Here is a 22,455-nt window from a genome sequence, read left to right as displayed (position 1 = left end):
GAGTTGGTCTTTCAATCTGGGGGTTGAAGGTTTGAATCCCACCTGACCTCTCCCTACACCTTCATCCATGGCTGAAGTGCCCTTGAGCAAGGCACCTAACCCCTGCATTGCTCCAGGGACTGTAACCAATACCCTGAGAAAGAGTAAATGCCAATTGCTCAGGATTAAAGGGTCAGCTAAATGTAATGTACCATGCTGGTAAGAAGTGAGGGGAGGATCATGCTCACAGTGCCTCAGTGATGGATGAGGACGGGGGGCACTAGTTATGTAGTCACTCTCCCTTCCCAATTGGCTGAATCAGGAATTGATCTGGCAACCCTCGGTCTACAAGCTCAACTTCTTACCCATGCGGTGTGCACATGTTTTCCAGGGCACTTGGCTGCTTTTTAGCATTGCATATTCTGTAGCACAACCTGCTGTTGTGTCTGCCCACGCGCCACTACCTCAATGGGGACCCAAAGATGGAGTCAATTCTTAGAAACAGCCTCTGGGGTCTTGGCCACAAGTGGCATTGTGTGTAATGACAACGAATGTTCTGCTGTGGTGGCAGGCAGCAACTAATTGTGGCAGTAGCTAATTGTGTGTGTGTGTGCCTGTGTGTGTGTGTGTGTGTGTGTGTGTGTGTGTGTGTGTGTGTGTGTGTGTGTGTGTGTGTGTGCGTGTGCGTGTGACTGTGACTGTGTGTGTTTCGGCTTTAGCTGTGGCCGAGTCCCACATCTGGGCTCTGGACAGGCAAACATTCCAGAAGATCATGATGAGGTCCACACAGGCTCGCCATGAGGAGTACTTCAGCTTTCTACGCAGGTACATACATAGCACATGTCCACACTACCAGGCCCGCCGACAGGGGAGACAAAGGGGTATGTTGTCCCGGGCTCAGGGAGGTAGGGGGCCCAGAATTGGCTCCCCATTACATGTACATGTATGTACTGGGTAGGGGACCCTTTCTAATGACTTTGTCCTGGGCCCAACGAAAGCTGTCACCGGCTCTGCACACTACAACTGTGAGGAGCTGTTTTACTTGTTTATCTAAATGTAGTTGTCTTTTTTGTCATACATTTTTAAAAAATATGTTCAAATAACATCATCAGTTTAGCAACAGCAGTTTTAGATGCTTTAATATTGTCTGAATAGTACGTCAGCACTACCAACTAGTTTGTACATGTGAAGATTTGTTTTACAAAACAGATCAGTTGTCATCAGTTGTCAAAAATCAGTTGTCATACATTTTCATCAGTTGTCATAAATATTTTTTCATTTTTTGAAAAAACTATTTTAATAGCATCATCGTCATTTTAACAACAGCAGTTTTAGATGGTTAAATATTGTCATATTTTTCCTTTCTCAAATTCAAACCAAAACTGCTACTACACATACTGTCGCTAGGGCCAGAGACTTCTTCTGAGTATTACAGTGTACATTGTTGGGTACCCTAACTCTCATTTGTGATTTTCACAGTGTGGCTCTCCTTAAAGACCTACCTGAGGAGAAACTGGCCAAGATAGTAGACTGTTTGGAAGTGGTAAGTAGTACGCAACAAGTCTTTGTTTGAATGTGTGCGTTTGTAGCAAAGGGGAGCGTCATTGCGCTGACCGATGCACCAAAAAGGCAGGTTTGCTGGCATGACATCCAGAGCAAAGTTTCCCAACCAGCGTTACATGTACCAAAAGGGGAACGCACTGCAGAGGGTACGTGGAAAAAAAAGTTGATAATAACAATAGTAAGGAGCATAGTCGCATTGGGATAGAGGAAGTGAGGGGGTACTCATGGTATGACAAAAAGACTTTGCGGGTACAAGACATTGGGAAACACTGTTACAAGAAAACACCCACTGCCCTAGATATAGTCACAGCATCATACTATTTTATCCTTGCGCACCACAGACTCTTCCCGCACACAACTGGCCCCATCATATGTGCTTCACCCATCACTGGAGCCCCTCACATGGAATCACAGTTTTTTTTTTTTAAAAAAACGGTTGAATATATATGCGTATGCCTGCGTTCAACGTAGACTACACCACTGGGTGTGACCATACCTACGTAGGCTTGTGGATCAGCTCTGATTGTCACACCAAGGACTCTGGCTCTCTTGTGTAGAGGTCAGAGCCCAAGTTTCATACACCAAAAGGTCTGGGATTGAGTGCCTCTTCCCTACAAATGGTGTCAGCACTAGGATGGCTGTTGTGATGTTGCCCACTTGTAACACCACTGGTCACACCATCAGAGTGACTAAGTCGCAATGTAATGAGATGTTGACATCCTGCAATAAACACTGGTACCTTCGCCTTTGTGTGGTTACACGTATATTTAATGGTGATTATTGTAATATTATTTGTAGTAGTATTATTGTTATTATTATTAATAATAATATGAATGCAGTTCCCTTTTCTCTGAGTGCAGGATTACTTTGATGAAGGGGACTACATCATCCGCGAGGGGGAAGAAGGGAACACGTTTTTCATCATTGCACATGGAGGGGTATGAATATATGAATGTCTTTCTGTTCTGGATGTGTAAAAAAATACTTTGCCACAAAGCCTCTCTTGTGTTCTGCGTGCATATCCACTTTTCAGATTTCCTTTTCAAATTTGTCTAGGTTTATTTATTTATTTATTTATTTTAAATTTAAGGATATCTCTGTGTATGTGCTTGAATGTATACTACTTCATCTATAATGCACAATATACTGAGTCCAGGTCCAATTAGTACTCGTTAGTACAAGCGTTAGTTAGTACAGTACAATAGTGCACAGGCAAACATTTTGAGCCTGTAGGTATTCAGCCAATAAAACTGCTTCTGATCCATGGCTTTGTATTCCCTGTAGGTGTGTGTTACCCAGACTACGGAGGGCTGCACAGACCCTCAACACATCAAGACTCTGGGAGTAGGGGATTATTTTGGAGAGAAAGCCCTCATCAGGTACCTGTATACACCTGTAACATCTGTGTCATAACTATTACTGGGATGTAATCACTGGGATATAATGGCAGGTTCAAGCCCCATCCTTAGCAATCCCTTCCTCCCTCCACGGCCGAAGTGCCCGGGAGCAAGGCACCCATTCCCACACTGCACAAGGGACTGTAACCAATACACTGTCATATCTGTAAGTCGCTTTGTATAAAAGTGTCAACTAAGTGTAATTTAATGTAAGGTAATGCAATATAATGCTGTGATACTGTACAATATATGGTAGGTGCATGACTATATACATCACAACTTGCTATTGTTGAGGTGGTAATAAACACAGGACATTTTAGAGCAATGTTGCAACACTTTTCCATTCAGATTCTGCAACACTGCTTGTCACTAAACGTCTCTGATCATGTTTGGCAGTTCACCAACACCATGCGTACAGTTTTTAGGTAATAAAACGATGTGTACGAGAGTTTTAAATTCAGTCTGTAATGCAGATTGCACACATCCTAGTGTGTCTGTACAGAGGGAGACTGAGCAGCATTGAGCACTGGCTTGCTTTGTTTTGGGGTGGAGCAGGAGTGGGTTTAGGAATGTGCATTGTTTGTCACATTGTCTGCCTTCTTCAGCGAGCTGACTGGCAGACCCGATATTAATGGCTTCAGTCATGGGGCATGGCATTTTTTTTCACAAGCTTTGTTTTTCCTTCCCTTTCCTTTGTTCCCAGTGAAGACGTCAGATCAGCCAACATCATTGCCACGGAGAACAACACACAATGCTTGGTATTGGATCGAGAGTGAGTGTCTGCACACAGACATATTATCTGTCTAACAGCCTAAGCGCCTCCTCCCTGTCATATCTCATATTATCATCCAATGTTTTTAATGTTTTTCGTCTCAGTACTTTCTCAGCACATGTCTGCTGCATTGTTTTTCTCCGTCATTTTTCCTCAATAACTTCTGTATGCAATTCTGGCAAATGCTGTTTTCCTCTGTAACGTCTCCTCACTGCCACCATGGCTGGGTAGGCCATAAGGCATACAGGGCATTTGCCCGGTGGACTGTTGATGATTTTGGCCTGGTCCTCCCTACAATGTAGTGATATCAGTCCTCATGCTGCTACAGCTGGCCTGTCCGAGTCAGATTTATATTTTCATTTTGACTGTTCTGGTCGAAATAGCTTGCAATAGATGACAACAAATATTGTCACAGGCTTCATTGTCTCTCTCAATGCCTGGGCACCAGTTTTGGCTGAAAAATAATAAGTAATGATATTTAGTCCCAGTCCAGCCCTGACTGCCACTGCCACGTCCCTGGTGCTGTTTTCAGTAAGAATCCTGTATCTCTGTGGCTCCCAAACTGGAGGTCAGGACCCCCCTAGTGGGGCTGCGAAGGTCCTGCAGGGGGATCGCAGAGAGAAGGGAATAATTCCATAAAAGTCATACAATTACATGTCTATGACGGCAACATTAGTGGGAAAAAAAGTTTTGTGTTTGAACATGAGGTGTCACGGGGGTCAGGAAAATATTTGTAGATTCAAAAGGGGGTCCCGGCTGAAAAAGTTTGGGAACTGACTGCTGTATCTGATACCGTTGTTGCTGAGTAACCGCCATGTCCCTAATGCTGTTCTCATTTTGGAGTGAGGAGTCCACACACTTAAAATCCTTTTTTCTTTGTTTTTTGATTCCATGCAGGATTACGTTTCGACCATTGTCTTCATCAGATTCAATGGTCAAAACGTAATCCTTTGCATCGACACTGAAGAGGGTTAAAAACAAAAACGTCTGACGGGCAATAAAACACAAAACTTGGAGTGCTGTCCTGTTCTCTTTATTTCGATACGTAATCCTGCCATAGAACTCTTCACTCCATTAGTCAGCCTTGGCCCTGCACTTTTTTCCAGATATGTGCACTATCTTCACCTTGAGCCTAATGCAGTTCTCCTCAGTAACTTCTCCTTAGTAAATGATCATGTCTCTGATGCTGCTGTCCATCAGTAACTTCAACCAGATGGTGGGCACCTATGAGGAGCTGCAGGCCTACTTGAGAGAGTATGTGGAGCAGCTATCACGCAGTGACGAGAGGAGAAACGCTGTGTGAGTACTTGGACTATATGTATGGACTTGCACTTGGCATAACATATGAACAAACTGCATGCAGTATGCACAACAATACGTCTTCACATGTTGCAAATTAGGATGTTGCACATGTTGCAGCCCAGTGTTTACATAAACATAAAGGATGTATAAAACAAATGGTACTTTTAGTTATGCTATTGTAATTGCAACACAAATCAATAATTTTTTGTCAATAGTTTCATGTCATCTCTCACATCCACTTTTGTACATCCCCCTATTGCTACCCCGTTCTTTATCGTAACTTTGCTCCATCTTGTCCCCTCCACATCTCCTCCACTTCCTGCTCTAGCCCCCAGTCTCCGCTGCAGTGTGACACCAGCCCCGAGGCCCAGGAGCAGCGTCGTCTCAGGGAGAAGCTGGCCCGCCTCTCCTGCTCCTCCTCCTCCTCTTCTGGGCTGCATCACCTGCAGCAGGTGGCCACCCTGGGCATGGGCGGCTTCGGACGCGTCGAGCTGGTGGGTGTGCTTGTTTCATTGAAAGACAAATGCCTGCACACCTAAATTCTTTCTTATTTTTCACTGCCTTTCACCAATCTTTTGATCAAAGTCTTCTTCAGCACACACAGGACACAGCTATACAGTGTTTCACTCTGTATGTTTGTGCCCTGAGGAAAGTTTGTCAAGTAAAAAGAACAAAAAAGGATTTTTAAGTGTGCAGTTATTTTTCGTAGAATTTTCACACACTTTGTTTGTTTCGCACTTTTCCGTTGTGAGTGTGGTGTAATTCGTCTAATGCATATGGGTGCTTTTTATACAAGCGGAATCCAAAAAAGTTGGGACACTATTTTGTGAATAAAATCAAGATGCTGGCATTTTAAAAACATCTAATATGTTAATACGGTAGAGCATTATGTACAGACAACATATCAGTTGTTAAAGTCTAGCAGAATTATTGTTTTGAGGTAATTATGTGATCATTTAAAATTTGACCCATGCAACAAATCTCAAAAAAGTTGGGACAGGGCCAAAACATGTTGTAATAGTTGGATAATTCTAAAAATTACACAAGGAAGAATATTTTAAAAGGAACTATATTGACTGCCAACATGAATGCACAAATAAAATACCATCACATAGAGGCTGTGGCACTCAGCAGCGAAGATTTTGAGGGACTAATTACTGATCTATTACACAGAAAGATTGAATTATCAAAATTGCAGGCATATAAGGCCTATTTCAGTAATATAGAGTTCTGTGTAATCATTGCACGAGTTATGAGATCATGACATACTCGTGGTCAATAAGCAAACTATGACACTCCAACTATGACAGCTCTCGAAAAAATGACCATAAATACAACATTTGATTAATGCACGTGATGCAGACATTAAATAGTGTTGCATGCAGAAAAGCTCATTCTATGGACCTAGGAGACATGTGAAACTGTCCTCTGATTACAGAATGGAAAATATTTAATCCTTTTTGAAAATTATGGAGTCATGCACCCTCCAGGTTATATAGAAAATGAATACTACAGCTTGATTTAGTGGTCAGTCTGAAAGACAGCATATATGATGGTAAGGGGGTGCAGAGGTGACTTGGTTAGGGTATTTTTACTCATGTAGAGCATTAAAATGAATGTTGAATGACACATACAGTCTTTAAACAGTAAACATAGCTATCAAGACATTATATTTTGGAGCACCGCCTTTAGATATCGCCCCATAATGGTGGCCAATTTCAATCTCTACTATGTTCCAACAGTGTGGTTCCATCATAAGAGTAAACAGGTCACAACAGGTCTTGCAGTCAGGATATGCCACATATTCAGCATAATAAAAGGTAAACAAGTTGAAGAACATACCTATCAGTTGAGCTGCTGAAATCATGTCTCGTTCATCAAAATATCTAATTTTTGAATAAAATTATGCCATCAGTCAAAGTATTTAACTGTTCAGTATCATCCCTTGTGTTGTGTTTAGTCTTAAGCATTTTATTGGCCCTGTCCCAACTTTTTTGGGATTTGTTGCAAGGGTGAAATTTTAAATGATCACATAATTACCTCAAAACAATAATTCTGCTTGACTTTAACAACTGATTTGTTGTCTGTACATAATGTTCTACCTTGTTAACATATTGAATGTTTTGAAAATGCCAGCGTTTTGATTTTATTCACAAAATACAAAGTGTCCCAACTTTTTTGGAATCCGCTTTGTATACTATAGCTGCCAACCCAAGTTTCTCCTGTATTCAGAATCTAGTGTAACATATTCCAAATTACCTGGATATAACTGTCCAAATCCCCAATTGAACAAGTAAGATCAGGTAATTTGGAATATGTGTGCCTGTATTTCAGTCAAATCTCCTGCTCCCTACCAGCATTCTCCATACACATAATTTGTACCACCACATCACAATATCCTGTATTTGCTGGGAAATTGTTGACAGGTATGTTTTCATAATTCATAATTCATTTGCATGTCAGACTCAATGTTTGGATGGATGAGGGTCTTGGGGAAATGGCGGGGGAGGGGGCAGAAAGAAGACACGTGCGTGTTAACCTACAGATGTGGTGTGTGATGTGCCGTTTCAGGTGAAGCTGAAGGATGAGGAGACAGGCTTTGCTCTGAAGTGCATCAAGAAGAAGCACATCGTGGACACTCGGCAGCAGGAGCATATCTACTCAGAGAAGAACATCCTGCAGCAGACACACTCCAAGTTCATAGTCAAGTCAGTGCACCCATTTGTGTTTGTGTTTGCTTGTGTTTAATGCATTGTGGGAAAATCATAATAGTCCTTAGGGGCAGTCATGGTTCAATGGTTAGAATAGGGCTTTAAGGGTTGCAGGTTCAAATCCCACCCTTGCCAGCACCTTCATCTATGGCTGAAGTGCCCTTGAACAAGGCACCTAACCCCTGCATTGCTCCAGGGACTGTAACCAATACCCTGTACCAGAATACCTGTAAGTCGCTTTGGATAAAAAAGAAAGCATAATGTAATGTAATGTAATGAAAATCCTTCCTTAGACATGAGTTCTTCTAACGATGTTACAATGCAAGGCATTTACAATTTGGTTTGGCATTTTAGTAGCAACATAATATATCCACTGTTTCTGTGTACAGTTTTGTTAATTTATCTGTATTGACAGGAGTCATCAAATTCATGACAGGATGTTTAGAAGGGGTGCTCATCAGTGGCAGCATGTCACAAGATTTCTGTTCATCAACAATCTCTCCAAACCGTATTAGCAAATTCAAACCTTATTTAGTAAATCTCTCAAGGACTATTGGTGCCTGGTTTTAGCATCAGTACCTCTTCAGCTTTCTCAAAACACATCAGTTATCAGGCACAGAGTTTGATGGCATTGTTTTGCTCATGCAGGTAGGCAGATTGACACTAATATAGAAATGGATTAATAGACAGCCTATCCACCATGTTACGTAATCTAGTCATAAACCCTTTATATGAGGTTGTACACACAGCTGTACATTATTGTCCAATTCAGGGCTATTTGAACCAGGTACACCATTGTTTTGAGTATCAAACACGTTTCAGTATAAGCTAATTCAGCAAAATGTATATAGTATCCTAATCCCATTGGGATCCTTGCGACCATCAAAGCACGCTGTATTAACTGAAATTCATCTACTGACCTCCAGGAGTCTAATGTTTACATATCTGAACTAAATTGTATCAAATGTGGTTTATTTTTCACCAGCCTCTCTGTGGCTCCCACTGCATTTACAGTACAGCAGTTTTGTCATGTTGCCAAACAATGCAGCCAATATGCATCGCAAACCCTAACTAGCGTTTGGTAGTTTACTCCGTTTTAAAACCCAGTTTCAACCTTCTAATATTAAAAACAATGTTTCTGCACTCAGTACTTGCAACAGGAAGCAAGCTTATTAGTCTACTAGTCTAACTATGCAAACATTGACTAGTGATGTGATACATTTTCAGACACACTAGAAAAGATGTAATAATACTGAGGTGTGTTGATAATTTGATTTGAGGATCAGACCTATAATCCACTATCGGTATGTAACTGCTTTACAGTCTGATATTGCATTGGGATCTTCTATGATACACATGGCCACTTTTTGAGCAATGTTTCTGGGTACACAGTAGGCCTACAACATGATGTTTGGACTGTTTATCACTAGAACACCTTTATCAAGTTAATTTGGATCAGTAGCAACTTTTAAAACTATTCCATAAGAGAATTCAAGACTTATCAGCACGGCTTAAAAAGTTGCTCTGTGCATCCCCAATCTATAATATTCTGGCTTTATTATTCCCCTCAGTCCTATGCTGAACAGACAACAGACACAGTTGTAAAAAAAACTTCAGCATTTATTGTTTTTAATTCCTGAACATTGTGTCCAGGGACAGTAAGATTGCAGTGATATGGTCATTCATCTATGGCTATGTGGCTTACGTTACAGTAACTGCATTTTATGTGTGTTACCTGCTCTTACAGGGGCAAGTGGCCAGGTGAGTCCACCACCCTTATTTAAGTGCAGGTGTTTTAATCTAGCACTGTGGCTAGGTCTGGAAATGCATAGAGAGCAAAGCAGACCCCACCTAGTGCAGCAGAACCTACATTTAACTTGGCAAATGATGGGTGCTACTATAATGTTGAATTTGGGATATGCTTGGTGTGACATGGTTGCTGGAATTGCCAGAATCTCCCGGATCCCTTCAAGCACGCCAGACGGAGATCCAGCGATAGCAATGCATACTAACCTACCCAATACATGCCTTGCCTAACATACAGTAGCATCAACATGAAAGACAAAGTCTAATCTGACGCACCACAACACAGTTGCGTGTGGCCTCTCATTAAGCGAGGAAAGACAACATACAGTACATCTGCAAGACAGAACACCTACTGTACCCATTGGTCAGACATTTCCTTTGAACTGTGCACACTTATGTTACGTGGACACTTTTGGCACCAAAATGTGCCACAAGACAGCTACACTGGCTTCTCCCGGGTCCCTTATAGCACCCCGGCCGGAGATCCAGCATTTGCACTGCATGTGGCTGTAACCCAACAAACACTCTTAACAGATAACACAATCCCTAAAGACAGCTACATGTGGCATCTCCCGGATCCATATAGGCCCTCCAGACAGAGATTCCAACATGTGCACTGCCTGTAGCTGTAACCCAACAAACACTCTAAACAGATAACAATTACCACAAACTTCAGAGATGCAGACAGCTACATGCGGTATCTCCCGGATCCATACAGGCCCTCCAGACAGAGATTCCAACATGTGCACTGCCTGCTTGCCCCAACCTCTGCAGAGACACAAACAAACACACATACTGTAAGAGTCAAAGTGTACCCCGAAGTAGAAAGTACCACAACACAGTTGCGTGTGGCATGTCCCGGATCCTTAAGGGAGATCCAGACAGAGTTCCAGACATTTCCTTTGAACTGTGCACACTTATGTTACGTGTACACTTATGGCACCAAAATGTGCCACAAGACAGCTACACTGGCTTCTCCCGGGTCCCTTATAGCACCCCGGCCGGAGATCCAGCATTTGCACTGCATGTGGCTGTAACCCAACAAACACTCTTAACAGATAACACAATCCCTAAAGACAGCTACATGTGGCATCTCCCGGATCCATATAGGCCCTCCAGACAGAGATTCCAACATGTGCGCTGCCTGTAGCTGTAACCCAACAAACACTCTAAACAGATAACAATTACCACAAACTTCAGAGATGCAGACAGCTACATGTGGCATCTCCCGGATCCATATAGGCCCTCCAGACAGAGATTCCAACATGTGCGCTGCCTGCATTCCGATTCTAACCCTGCAGAGAAAACACAAGGGGCCAAGCACAAACTGACAAACCACACACAGTTGCATGTGGTTGCTATGAGATCCACACTACCTCTACAAAGAAACTCCAGGGATTCACCTGCCTGCAACCCTGCGGCACACACACAAACAAGAAAAACAGAGAAAGTGACATTAGTTACAGTCTGCTTATGCCATGCATGAAAAAAACGTAACATTTTTGTTTAGCATCATCATTTCATTTACATACTGAAACATGCATGCCATGTATGCACAGTACCACCAGCTCTGATATGGACAACAGCCAAATCAATAGTAACTGATGTTATTTTTATCGAAATTACAGTCCAGGTAACCTGTTAAATTAGTTTATTGCATTGTATATTAATATTTGACCACTCTTTCGAAAAAGGTGCTGACTTCAAAAGAAAGAAGGAATGTGTAAAAAGTTACTCTTTAACTCAAGTACAACGCGACACAAGGTTACCGTTACTGTAGATTTAATGAAGTGAAGTCTCGAGCGGCTCGCGCCAGATACATAACATGAAAACATAACTGAGGAGATAAGGGTTCTGATTGGCCAACGTCACATCAGTACGGTGGCCAGTGATAGACAAACAATGCAGAACTAATCATTTACGAAATGATCTACATCCTTTCCTTTTAGTCAATAGTATAAACTTGAAGAACAAGAGAAAACACAATGTCCTTTTTTTTATAACCATGAACTGATCCAGGACTGGTCCTTCACCCCAATCTTAAATTCTAGCTTCACAACTAAATAGGGGGTGCACATCGCAACTGGACATTACTTATACACATTTCACAACACTGTCATAAACATACCAGGAAACATATTGTAATACGCAGGCATACACAAAAGACTGAACGATTCACTTTTTTTTCCCTTTTTTTGCATCATGGCATTTCTTTCTTTTCTTTTTTTTGCCTTTTGGTCTTTTGTCCTGTCTTTTTATTATTATTTAATTCTTTTTTGATAGGTGGTTTTTTTGCCGTTTGTTCTTTTTTTTTTTTTTTGACAGGTAAGTGTCTTCACAAGTATTTTGGATTGGGCTTACAGGTGCGACCTGAACGCGTAGTGTAGGGTCTTCCGTGCTGGATGGGGACCTGTGGAGGTAAGTTTGGGGTGAGAGAGGGTAGGGGTGGTGGTGATGGGCTCGGGGAGTCGAGCACTGGCATGTGGTGTGTGTGTGCCATGCCTTCCGCAGGGGGAGAGCTGGCAGCCCGCCATGGGCTTGGGGTGTTGTGCTCTGGTGTGTGGCATGTGTGCCGTGTGTGGTGTGTGTATGTTGTGCCTCCCACTGGGGGAGAGCCGACATCCTGGAACTCCGGGTCGTGGAGCTGGAGCAGAGGCGGTGCGGGCTCTGCCACAGGGAGAATGTGGCGACGGTTTCTCCTGTAGGTCTTGCCGTTGGCCTGGATGTTGTAGGACCGTGGCTCCTTGCGCACCTCCGTCACAGTGCCGAGTTTGTCGTAGCCCCTCTCTGTCTGCATGCGGACGACTTGCCCCTCCTGGAGAGGCTGCAGTGGGCGGCTTGACTTGTCGTAGTGACGTTTCACCGTCAGTCTCTTTTGAAGGAGTTGGTTGTGGATGTGTCTGCTGTTTCTAGCAGCAGGCTGCAACAGTCTGCTGCTCACAGGAATGCCAGCGCGAGTCTGTCTGGACATGAGGCGTTCAGCAGGGGATCCCAGGGTCGTGTCACGGGGAATGTTTCTCAGGTTCAGGAGGTTGAAGAAAACATCAGTCCCATCCCTGTGCGACTTCTCCATGAGCTGCTTGGCACTGCGCACAGCCCTCTCTGCAAGCCCGTTCGATTGTGGGAACTCAGGACTGCTTGTGGAGTGTGTAAAGTCCCATTGTTTGGCAAACTCCTGGAACTGCTGGCTTGTGTATTGTCGGGCATTGTCAGTGAAAAGAGTGTGGGGCACACCATGCACAGAGAAATGTCTCTTGATCTTTGTTATGACCGCCGTCGATGTCAGGTCGCGGAGGAGGTCCACCTCGAACCAGCCCGAGTAGGAATCGACAAGGACTTGGTAGTGTTTCCCATGCCAATTGAAAATGTCAGCTGCCACTGTAGACCACGGGAGGTCTGGGACGGGGTGGAGCTTGAGGGGTTCCTTCTGCTGATGTGGTGTGGTGCTGTTGCATACCTGGCATGGGAGCAGCTCCTCCGTGATGTCCTTTGCCATGTCCGGCCAGAAGACGACACTCCTGGCTCGGCGCTTGGTCGCGTCGAGACCTGGATGACCTTTGTGAACGATGTTGATGTATTCACTTTGCAGGGAGCGGGGAATGACCGCTTTGTGGCTTTTCATGATGACGCCGTCCTCCACACTGAGCTCGTCTCTGTAGGGAAAGAAAGGTGCGATGGCGGCCTGGAGCTGGCCTTGCCTGGATGGCCACCCTCTGTGGATGACTGCACTGAGGGTTTGTAGCACATCATCCTGCGCCGTATGCCTTTTCAGCTCCTCCAGACGGGCCGTGGAAATGCACTCCACGGTCATGACTTCAAACTCTGTGGCCTCGGACCGGCTCTGTGGGGTCTTTGTGCATGTAGCTCTGGAGAGGGTGTCTGCAATATACATGTGCTTACCCTTTTTGTAGACCAGGCTGATGTTGTAGCTCTGCAGGCGTAGCAGCATCCTCTGCAGACGGGCAGGGGCGACATGGATGGGCTTTTTTATGATGGTGACCAAGGGCTGGTGGTCCGTTTCGACGGTGATGGGCTTTCCGTAAACATAGTCTCTGAATTTAGTGCACGCAAAGACGACTGCCAGCAACTCCTTTTCAATCTGCGCATACCGTGTTTCAGTGTCTGTGAGGGCACGTGAGGCGAAAGCTATTGGTCGGCCGTTCTGTATGCATGCTGCACCTAGACCATGGGACGATGCGTCACAGGTGAGTGTGACCGGCTCCTCGACGTTGTAGTATGCCAGGACCGGAGCGCTAGACAGGCAGGCTTTCAGGCGGTCAAAGGCCTCCTGGTGCTGCTGGAACCAACACCAGGCCGTCTCCTTGTGTGTGAGTTGTCTCAGGGGTGCTGCGATCTCGCTGAGGTCCTGAATGTACTTGCCGAGATAGTTGACCATGCCGAGGAACCGCTGCAGGGATGTGACGTCCGTGGGAACTGGCATGGCGTTGATGGCGGCTGTTTTAGTGGGGTCTGCTTTCAGGCCACCAGCGGTGAAGATGTGTCCCACATAGGACACCTGGTCGAGCCGGAATTTGCATTTCGCTGGATTCAGCCTGAGGTTGACCTGCCTCGCACGTTCGAGCACCTTGTGTAGGTTGGCGTCATGTTCAGCAACACTGCGCCCTCCGATGATGATGTCATCGACGATGACTGAGCATGGGTAGCCAGCGAACACCTGTTCCATGGAGCGCTGAAACACTTCACTTGCAGAGTTGATGCCGAAGGGCATGCGCAGGAATCTGAAACGCCCGAACGGGGTGCTGAACGTGGTGAGCATTGAGGATTTCTTGTCAAGGCGTACCTGCCAGAAAGAATTCTTGGCATCCAAAACAGAGAACACGGTGGCTCCTGACATCTGTGCTGCTACCTCTTCCACACTGCGCATTGGGTGGTGGGGCCTCTTCAACGCTGTGTTGAGGTCTTTTGGGTTGATGCACAGCCTGATCTCGTTCTTGTCCTTCTTGTGTGCGGCTACCATGGATGAGACCCAGTCGGTTGGCTCTGTGACTGGTGTTATGACGCCGATGCGCTGCATACGCTCAAGCTCACTTTTGACTCTGTCCCGCATTGCAACAGGGACCCGCTGGGCAGGGCGGACCACAGGATGCACATTGGGGTCCAGCTTCATGGAGTATATGACAGGAAGTTCACCCAGCTCGTCGCTGAACAGGTCGTTGTACTGAGCCAAAACCTGGGAGCTGAAGTCAGTCTTGCTCTCCACACTGACTTGGTGGACATCAGGGCTCATGTTGACTATACCCATGTTCTTGCACGCCCGAAAACCTAGCAGTGGCTGCACCTCCTTGTCCACCACAAAGAAAGGCAAGAGGTGGTACTGCTCCTTTAGGCGACATGGCAGTGTGACAGTGCCGCTGGTCTCGATCCTGGTGCCCCCATATGCGACGAGGCTGACCGCTTTCCCTTGCTTAACTAGGTGTTCTCCATTAGCTACTCTTCTGTAAGTCTTTAGTGACATCACATTGCATCTCGCCCCTGTGTCAACTTTCATTTCAAGACGTTTGTTGTTTATGTCCATGGTGACAAATCCCTCATCTTTCTCAGCTGTTTCAGAGTTAACACAGTCCACATAGAATGCCCCGTCATCGCACGTCGATTCAGCCACCTCAATTTCGTTCACCGAACGTCTCATACTCCTACCTAGTTGGCTGCGTGGTTTAGACTTGCAGCACTGTTTGTAGTGATTTGACTTCCCGCAGCTGTGACACTGTTTTCCGAAAGCAGGGCAGTGTTCCCGCCTGGCTGCGTGGCTACCTCCACAGTTCGGGCAATGTGTGGTGTGTGGAGCGTACAGTGGCTTGGGTCTAGCTACACTGCTAGGGGCTGGCTTGACCGCGTCAACGCTGGTAGCTGCTGTTGCTAGTGTTTTACTGTTTTCCTCAGTCATCTCGTGGATTCGGGCGATTGAAATGGCTTTGGCCAGAGTGAGCTCACTATCCCTCAACAGGACTTTCCTCAAAGTGTCACTGGTAACACCGCAGACGATACGGTCACAGATTAGCTCATCGGTAATCTCCCCGAAGTGACAACATTTGGCTTTGATCCTCAGATCGCTAATAAATGATTCAAGTGTCTCACCTTGTTTTTGGTTTCGTGTGTGAAACTTGTGCCTGTCCATTGTCCGATTGTTTTGAGGATTGCAGATTTCGGCGAATTTCTTTTTCAAACATTCCGGATCCTCTCTAGACTCGGCGGGAGCAGCAATCCTGAACTGTCCTTCACCGTCGGGAACGCGCACCTCCGGGGAATAGACGAATGAACGCTCCCGCTCGATGGCCTCTGGTCCGGCGATGTTGAGGAGAATGTAAGCCTGGGTCTTAGCTGGCTTGTCGTAGTGTGCCGCGGCAATGAAGATGTCATATTCCCTCTCGAAAACTCGCCAATTTTCGGCGATGTTCTCATTAAAGACGAGGGGGTCGGGTCTGCGAAATCCATCCATCACAGTGAATAAGTCGTTGACGTTGCTAGTCGACGAAGCTCGTTGACGTTGTTGATGTTGTGGCTAACAAACAAAACGTAACGTAGCAAACAAACACTACTACACGTACACGGTAAATAAAATGAAAACTCGCAGGCGAGAAGGTCCGTCCGGCTTCTGACACCATGTAAAAAGTTACTCTTTAACTCAAGTACAACGCGACACAAGGTTACCGTTACTGTAGATTTAATGGAGTGAAGTCTCAAGACGCTCGCGCCAGATACATAACATGAAAAACATAACTGAGGAGATAAGGGTTCTGATTGGCCAACGTCTCATCAGTACGGTGGCCAGTGGTAGACAAACAATGCAGAACTAATCATTTACGAAATGATCTACAGAATGTATTAATTTCCTGTTGACATGTGTTGCCTCAGTTTATGATGACTACAAACTTTAGGCCACAGAACGGCCAACAGGTCAAACTACTGACTGTTCATAGTTAAATACAGCTACAACTAGAGTTTTAAATTATTTTTTAGAAACAATCTTTTAGGAATGAAATCATTCTCAATGGAATTCAATGAGGCTTCTGTGTAACCACCCAATCCGGTTAGCTTGCTGCATGCTAAGTAAGAACTTTTGGCGCTCAACTGAAGGCGGTTATACAAGTACCGGTAGGTCATGAACTGTTAAGTTTAAGCACAAAAAACAGACTTGTGTAAAATAAACAATGGAAAAGCACAGGACATTACTTCAGTTTGCTCATCCAAAGCCTTTTCAAATCTCACCTACCTCAAATGGTGTTGCACATATATGCTTATTCTATTGGAAATGAAAACCCGATTGTTTTGTGAAAATAGACAAACGCCGCTGTCACAATTTAACGCTATTACCTTATTACTCTTTCTTAACAACAAAAGAGAGGTAGGTAAACTTGAGGTAAATTTGGCGGGCAACCGACTGACGGTTAGCAACTAGCTAATAATTTGGCGCGCAATCACAAATTCTAGTCGAAAATGACATCTAAAGGAACGAGGGAGTTCACTTTGAAGTGAAACCATATGTTATTAACATAAAGAATTTGTGGTATTCCTCTTTAAATGTAATGGTATTCTATTCACGGAAAGTTTAGCTGAAATTTATCTTACCTTCATTGTAGGCCCTGGATCCAAATGGAGTTGAACTCCTGCAGATAATTCAATAGTACAAGTACAACCATCAACGACGACTTAGACAACAATTTAACATTATTCCCAATATTCCAACCTAATTTATTTGTACAAACCACAAGCAAATAACAATGAGTGTGTTACCTTTTTGAAGATGCAGGAGGAGAATGATTTCTTCCTTCTGCGTTTGAATGTATATACTCCTGGCTGGACCAATCGCTGGTCTTTAGAACACTGATACGTAACTTTATAATCCAATCACATAATAGAGTTCTTCAGCGGAAGCGGAAGCATGTAGTAGATTGTAGTCTTTCATGTTAGCATTTAAGGACGTCCTGGTTCCTATCGGCTTCCGGCCTCCATTGGGAATGAATAGGGGTAAATTTCAAATAAGCTCCTAGTGCAAGCACGCGCTTAGCGAACCCCCGCAAACTGTCGAGGGTGTTAAAAATAGGCTGTAGGTATGACATGGTTGATCATTTTGTGTCAAACTTCGACATAAATACGATGTTGCGTCCATATGCTAAACCCGGAAGCTTTTGGCGACTACAGAAGCGGCGCCTGTATCTAACGGCATGTACGTGCGGAGGGTTGTAACCATGGCAACCAAAGGAAAGTATGTAGTTCGGAAGTTTTAATGATCAGAAAGGGGTTAGCAATATTGAATTATAATCGTTATGATTTCACATGTGAATACACCAACATGATGATACGATCCGTTCCACTAATGAGAAAGGGATGCGGGGACACGCTAATGTTCGTTGTTGCCGTGCAACTTATATTTTTGCCAAACCTGAATCTCTATGGCGTTTTGCAATGTAAAAAATCGCCATGGAACCGGTAGTCCAAACGCCGCATACAAGTTGACGTCAACGCTGAAGAGCTCTATACCTACAGTCGTTGCTGTTGCTTCCAAGTTCCAAAATCATTGACGCGGGAATTTACGGCTGGCTCTGATATGACTGAGTGATGAACATGCAACAATCGATGAAGGAAACTGAAGCTGTCTGTCGGTCCTCCTCACCTCACCTTCACTATCACCACCAGCAGCTGAGCCTGAGCGCACACATTCGTGGTCAGTCACCAGTTTCTTTAGAAGTTGTGTGTAGCTCTAGTAGTGTAGAGTAGAATAGAGTAGAGTAGTATCATTTATTGATCCCGAGGGAAATTAAGGTGTAGCACATACAGAACTGAAGACACATTATAGGCTACACAACAATGCAAAGTTATGAATCTGAAAGCAAGTTAGTTGTGTTAGTAAAGCAGCAGTTTTTATAGTATATATAATTCTATTATATAATTCTATTATATATATATATATATATATATATATATATATATATATATATATATATATATATATATATATATATATATACGTATACAGGGTGCGATTTGTTGAAGACCTAGAAGGGGGGATACGTTTCAGATTTTAAGCATTATCAATGGAGTTAAATACCGCAAATATTAAACTCCTGTTAGAAAAGTGGAGGTATCAAAACCAGAAGGGGGGACAATCCCCCCCATCCCCCCCTACAAATCGCACCCTGCCTATATATATATTGGGCCCCTCTCTTTTGCCCTGCTTTAGGCATTTTAGCTTTAGCGTGTTGGTTGTAGGCCTACAAGGAAATCTGGGTAGACCAACCATGCAATAGTCTCTCGGTTAATGGTTTTCGGTTTATTGTTTGAGTTTGGAGAGAGGACCTGTGGTGTAAATGAATGCCCAGGAGGACCCCATTTCTGTAAGATCACAGTCCAGACAGAGACAGTGCTGCAAAGTTCAATGAAAAGCGTCTTCTGCCCCAACCTGAGCACAGTGTATTTTGATCGTGCTATTTTTTTTTACTGGCTGTGTTCCCATAGAACAAAATGTATTTTAATTTCCTCTGCAACTGCGTAGGGATTGGACTGTGTGAGGTGAGGTGAGGTGACTGATGAGTGCGGCGTAGCATTGTCTTGGGGCTCTTGTGCTGAAACATTGTTTGTGATTGAAATGGAAATAATTCATATTTCTTTTGTTGTTCAGTTATGCAACACTCTCAGCCTTGAAGTAGATGACAGTCGTGTCTGTCTGTACCTGTGATGATTAATCTACAACAGCAGGGGTGTCAAACTCTGGCATGAGGGCCAAATCTGGCCCCCCATAGTAATTTTATTCAGCCGGGGTAAATTTTAAATATGTGCAATATGTGCCGGCCGGCCCGGCACATTTGCTCTACCATAAACTATATGATGGGAAAAACTGTGAAATCTAACTATTATTAAGTGCATACACGCACAATTTTAGCCCTTTTTTTAAATATAAATATTGAGTTTGGCCCATGACTTTTGTTCCAAATTTTTATTTTGGCCCTCAGTCAATATGAGTTTGACACTCCTGATTTACAGTCCCATACACCGTTACTTTAGCGGTGATAATTCAACCCTTATTAAAATTTTACACTCGACTGTTGAATTAACAATGTGGCTGAGTTAACTGTAGCTATTATTATAGATAGATGCGCAGCTGTCACTAGCTATTTGCTCTCTTCCATATTATATACGTGCCTGTTAGTTACAGTATGATTCAATTAAAGCAATCCCTATGGCTCTGTAGTAGTGGTTTCAATAGTAGTGGTTTCAATGTAATCATTTAGAAATTCACAGCAACTGTGTAGCCTATGTATTTTGTATTTAGACGTAGTCTACCTATTATAATTCTAGCAGGGTCATTCTAGATTCTAGGCCCTACTAGGCAAAGCTGAGTCCCCGGGTGGCGTTAACTACTGTGAAACCTGGTCCGCAGCTGGTGTTTGCTACCTTTGCCTTATGTCACAGTGGTTGCTAAGATCAACTGATCTGAATGTGGAGTCTCGCTTGGTATTGCCTTGTGGACCATGGAATCCAGTTTGATTTATCTGTCCTGGAACACCCAGAGACAAAAAGACACCTAAGCAAATAGAAGCACCACTCTAGCAAACAAGACCACAGGCACTCTCTCAACTCTGTTGGTGTCTCACACACCCTCTCCCTGACTTTCAAACTGTCTTTTGCAGTGGAGAATACACAGCAGCCAGCCCAAACACAAATCGCCAATGTTACTGTGTTGAAGATAGTATTGTCTATGGTATTACTATAGCTGGAAAAGCAGGGTCATTCCCGCCTCATTTTCACTGAACACCACATATTTACATACACGTATTGAAGTGCACAGCACACACATGCGCGCGTGCGCACGCACACGCACACGCACACGCACACACACACACACACATGGCAGAGCCATCTAATGGACTCTGACTTACAGTATGCACACACATCCTCATGCAGGCTGTCGCCTGTATGTGTGTAATACAGTACATTATCTTTTTTTTTCTAATTTCATTAAATGAAAATGAATTGAACAGAACTGAATTATTTTATTATTTTATTCATTATTAATTATTTACGAAATATCTTTTACAAACTGTGGTCTGTGTTTGTAGGTTGTACCGGACGTTTCGTGATGATAAGTATGTGTACATGCTGTTGGAGGCGTGTCTGGGAGGAGAGCTGTGGAGCGTGCTGAGGGATATGTGAGTACCATTTCATATGTGCACTTAGTATAACCTCACATCTACCCTCATGTTTGTGCAGGGCTTTTTTTGGGCTTTTTATGCCTTATTATTTTAGATGGGACAGTTGGAGAGTGTGACAGGAAATGAGTTGAGAGATGCGGAAGATTCGGCAAAGGACCTCAGGCCGGAACAGAACCTGGGTCGCCAACGCAATGGCACAACGGCCTATCTCATTGAGCCACCGCGCACCATGTAAGGGTTAACGTTCGGCGAGAAGGTCGCTACCGTGGAATAGCAGCACGACAGAGAGAATCTTTAGACCCCGACGCGGAGCGGAGGGGTCTTGTTCTCTCTGAAGTGCTGCTATTCCACAAAGCGACCGACTCGCCGAAAGTTAACCCGCTTATTATATGGATATACTTAAATGATTCACACATGGCGGGGACATTTCTTTAGACCTATTTAATGTTAAGATTGTTGCTGCGCAAAACAAAACGGTGCCGTTGTGGAACACCGCTAGGCAACAGCTAGGTAGCCAGGACAACAGGTGTTGTCTATCACAGTAGCTGATTAGAGTGACAAAAGACCGGACCCCCTGCGGAGTGATATGAAACATTCGCTTTAGCCACTGACTTGTATACAAGCCAGTGGCTTTAGCAGTGAACGTATTGTTGCCATTGACAGCGGTAGCCAGGACAACGGGTGCTGTCTATCACAGCAGCTGATTAGAGTCTTGTTGAAAAGTCGCTTTAGCAGTGAAAAGTCTTGTTGCCATTGACAGCGGTCTGTTATAGACCAACCCGTCCGTTATCGAAAAATAACAGACGTCCGAACGTTGGGGAGCCCCGTTGAAATGAATGGAGCATTCGACAGATGGCGTCACAACCATATAATAAGTGATGTTATTGTTCACTTCAGTTAGTTAACTGGACAGGACAAGACCCCAACACAATGAGCTCATATTCTTTATTTGAGACATTGCGTTTTTTAATGTATCCTCCAGGGCTGGACTGGCTATCTGACATACCGGGCATTTCCCAGTGGGCCCTGTACCCTTGTGGGCCCCTATTTTGGCCCACCGGTGAGTCAGTTCTGCCCCGCTAATTATGAGGGGGCCCTTTAAGCCAAAAGTGCCCAGGCCCTATTTCTCCCCCAGCCCAGCCCTTGTATCCTCAGAATACACACCCTTCCATCAGTGGATTGCTTCACTATTGATTGAAGAAACTTTATTATCATACGTACTACTGTACTAATAACCCTGGTTACAGCAAATGGTTTTGGTGGAAATCTTGGGGGGAAATGTTCCCCTAATGTTTAGGAAGTTGGTATTGAGATTAGATGATAGTGATCAGAAGGTCGCGGGTTTGAATCCCATGTCAGCAGGAATAATCAGGGCGGTCTCCAACACATGGCTGAAGACAAGTGCCCTCAAACACCTAACCCAACATTGCTCCAGGGAATGTTGCAATACCCTGTACCTAAATAACTGTAAGTTGCTTTGAGTAAAAGGGCCCGCAGATGGTTTAATCGGAAACTGTTGATCAATGTGTCTGAGCAACGATACAATACAATCAGGGCTCTTAATTAACTTCTTTCATCGCCTGCCAAAATGGCAAGAAAATGTTAATCTTAGTAGCCAAACACACATTCACTAATGGGTCAAAGTGGCTAGCAAGTTGGTCTTTTCAATCAGCCAAACTGAAATTTCACCAGCATTTGACGGGTTGGCTGGTTAGATCCCTGAATACAATGTATCGAAGATTTTTTTGTCAAGAGAC

The 22,455-nt window shown here is 44.2% G+C and overlaps 1 protein-coding gene across 1 annotated transcript in view; it reads left to right on the top strand.

The window, feature by feature from the left end:
• LOC134441522 (cGMP-dependent protein kinase 2) overlaps nucleotides 1-22,455 on the top strand; it is a 46,992-nt gene that overhangs the window by 5,624 nt on the left and 18,913 nt on the right. Inside the window, exons 5-13 of the mRNA XM_063191873.1 lie at nucleotides 699-804; nucleotides 1,459-1,522; nucleotides 2,403-2,480; nucleotides 2,827-2,921; nucleotides 3,643-3,711; nucleotides 4,912-5,010; nucleotides 5,342-5,507; nucleotides 7,585-7,721; nucleotides 20,606-20,695. Of these exons, the coding sequence (XP_063047943.1) occupies nucleotides 699-804; nucleotides 1,459-1,522; nucleotides 2,403-2,480; nucleotides 2,827-2,921; nucleotides 3,643-3,711; nucleotides 4,912-5,010; nucleotides 5,342-5,507; nucleotides 7,585-7,721; nucleotides 20,606-20,695 (904 nt within the window). The remainder of the gene's footprint in view (nucleotides 1-698; nucleotides 805-1,458; nucleotides 1,523-2,402; nucleotides 2,481-2,826; nucleotides 2,922-3,642; nucleotides 3,712-4,911; nucleotides 5,011-5,341; nucleotides 5,508-7,584; nucleotides 7,722-20,605; nucleotides 20,696-22,455) is intronic.

The sequence above is a fragment of the Engraulis encrasicolus genome, chromosome 24 (assembly GCF_034702125.1).
Source record: "Engraulis encrasicolus isolate BLACKSEA-1 chromosome 24, IST_EnEncr_1.0, whole genome shotgun sequence".
NCBI lineage: Eukaryota > Metazoa > Chordata > Actinopteri > Clupeiformes > Engraulidae > Engraulis > Engraulis encrasicolus.
This window is presented reverse-complemented; position numbering and strand designations above follow the sequence as displayed.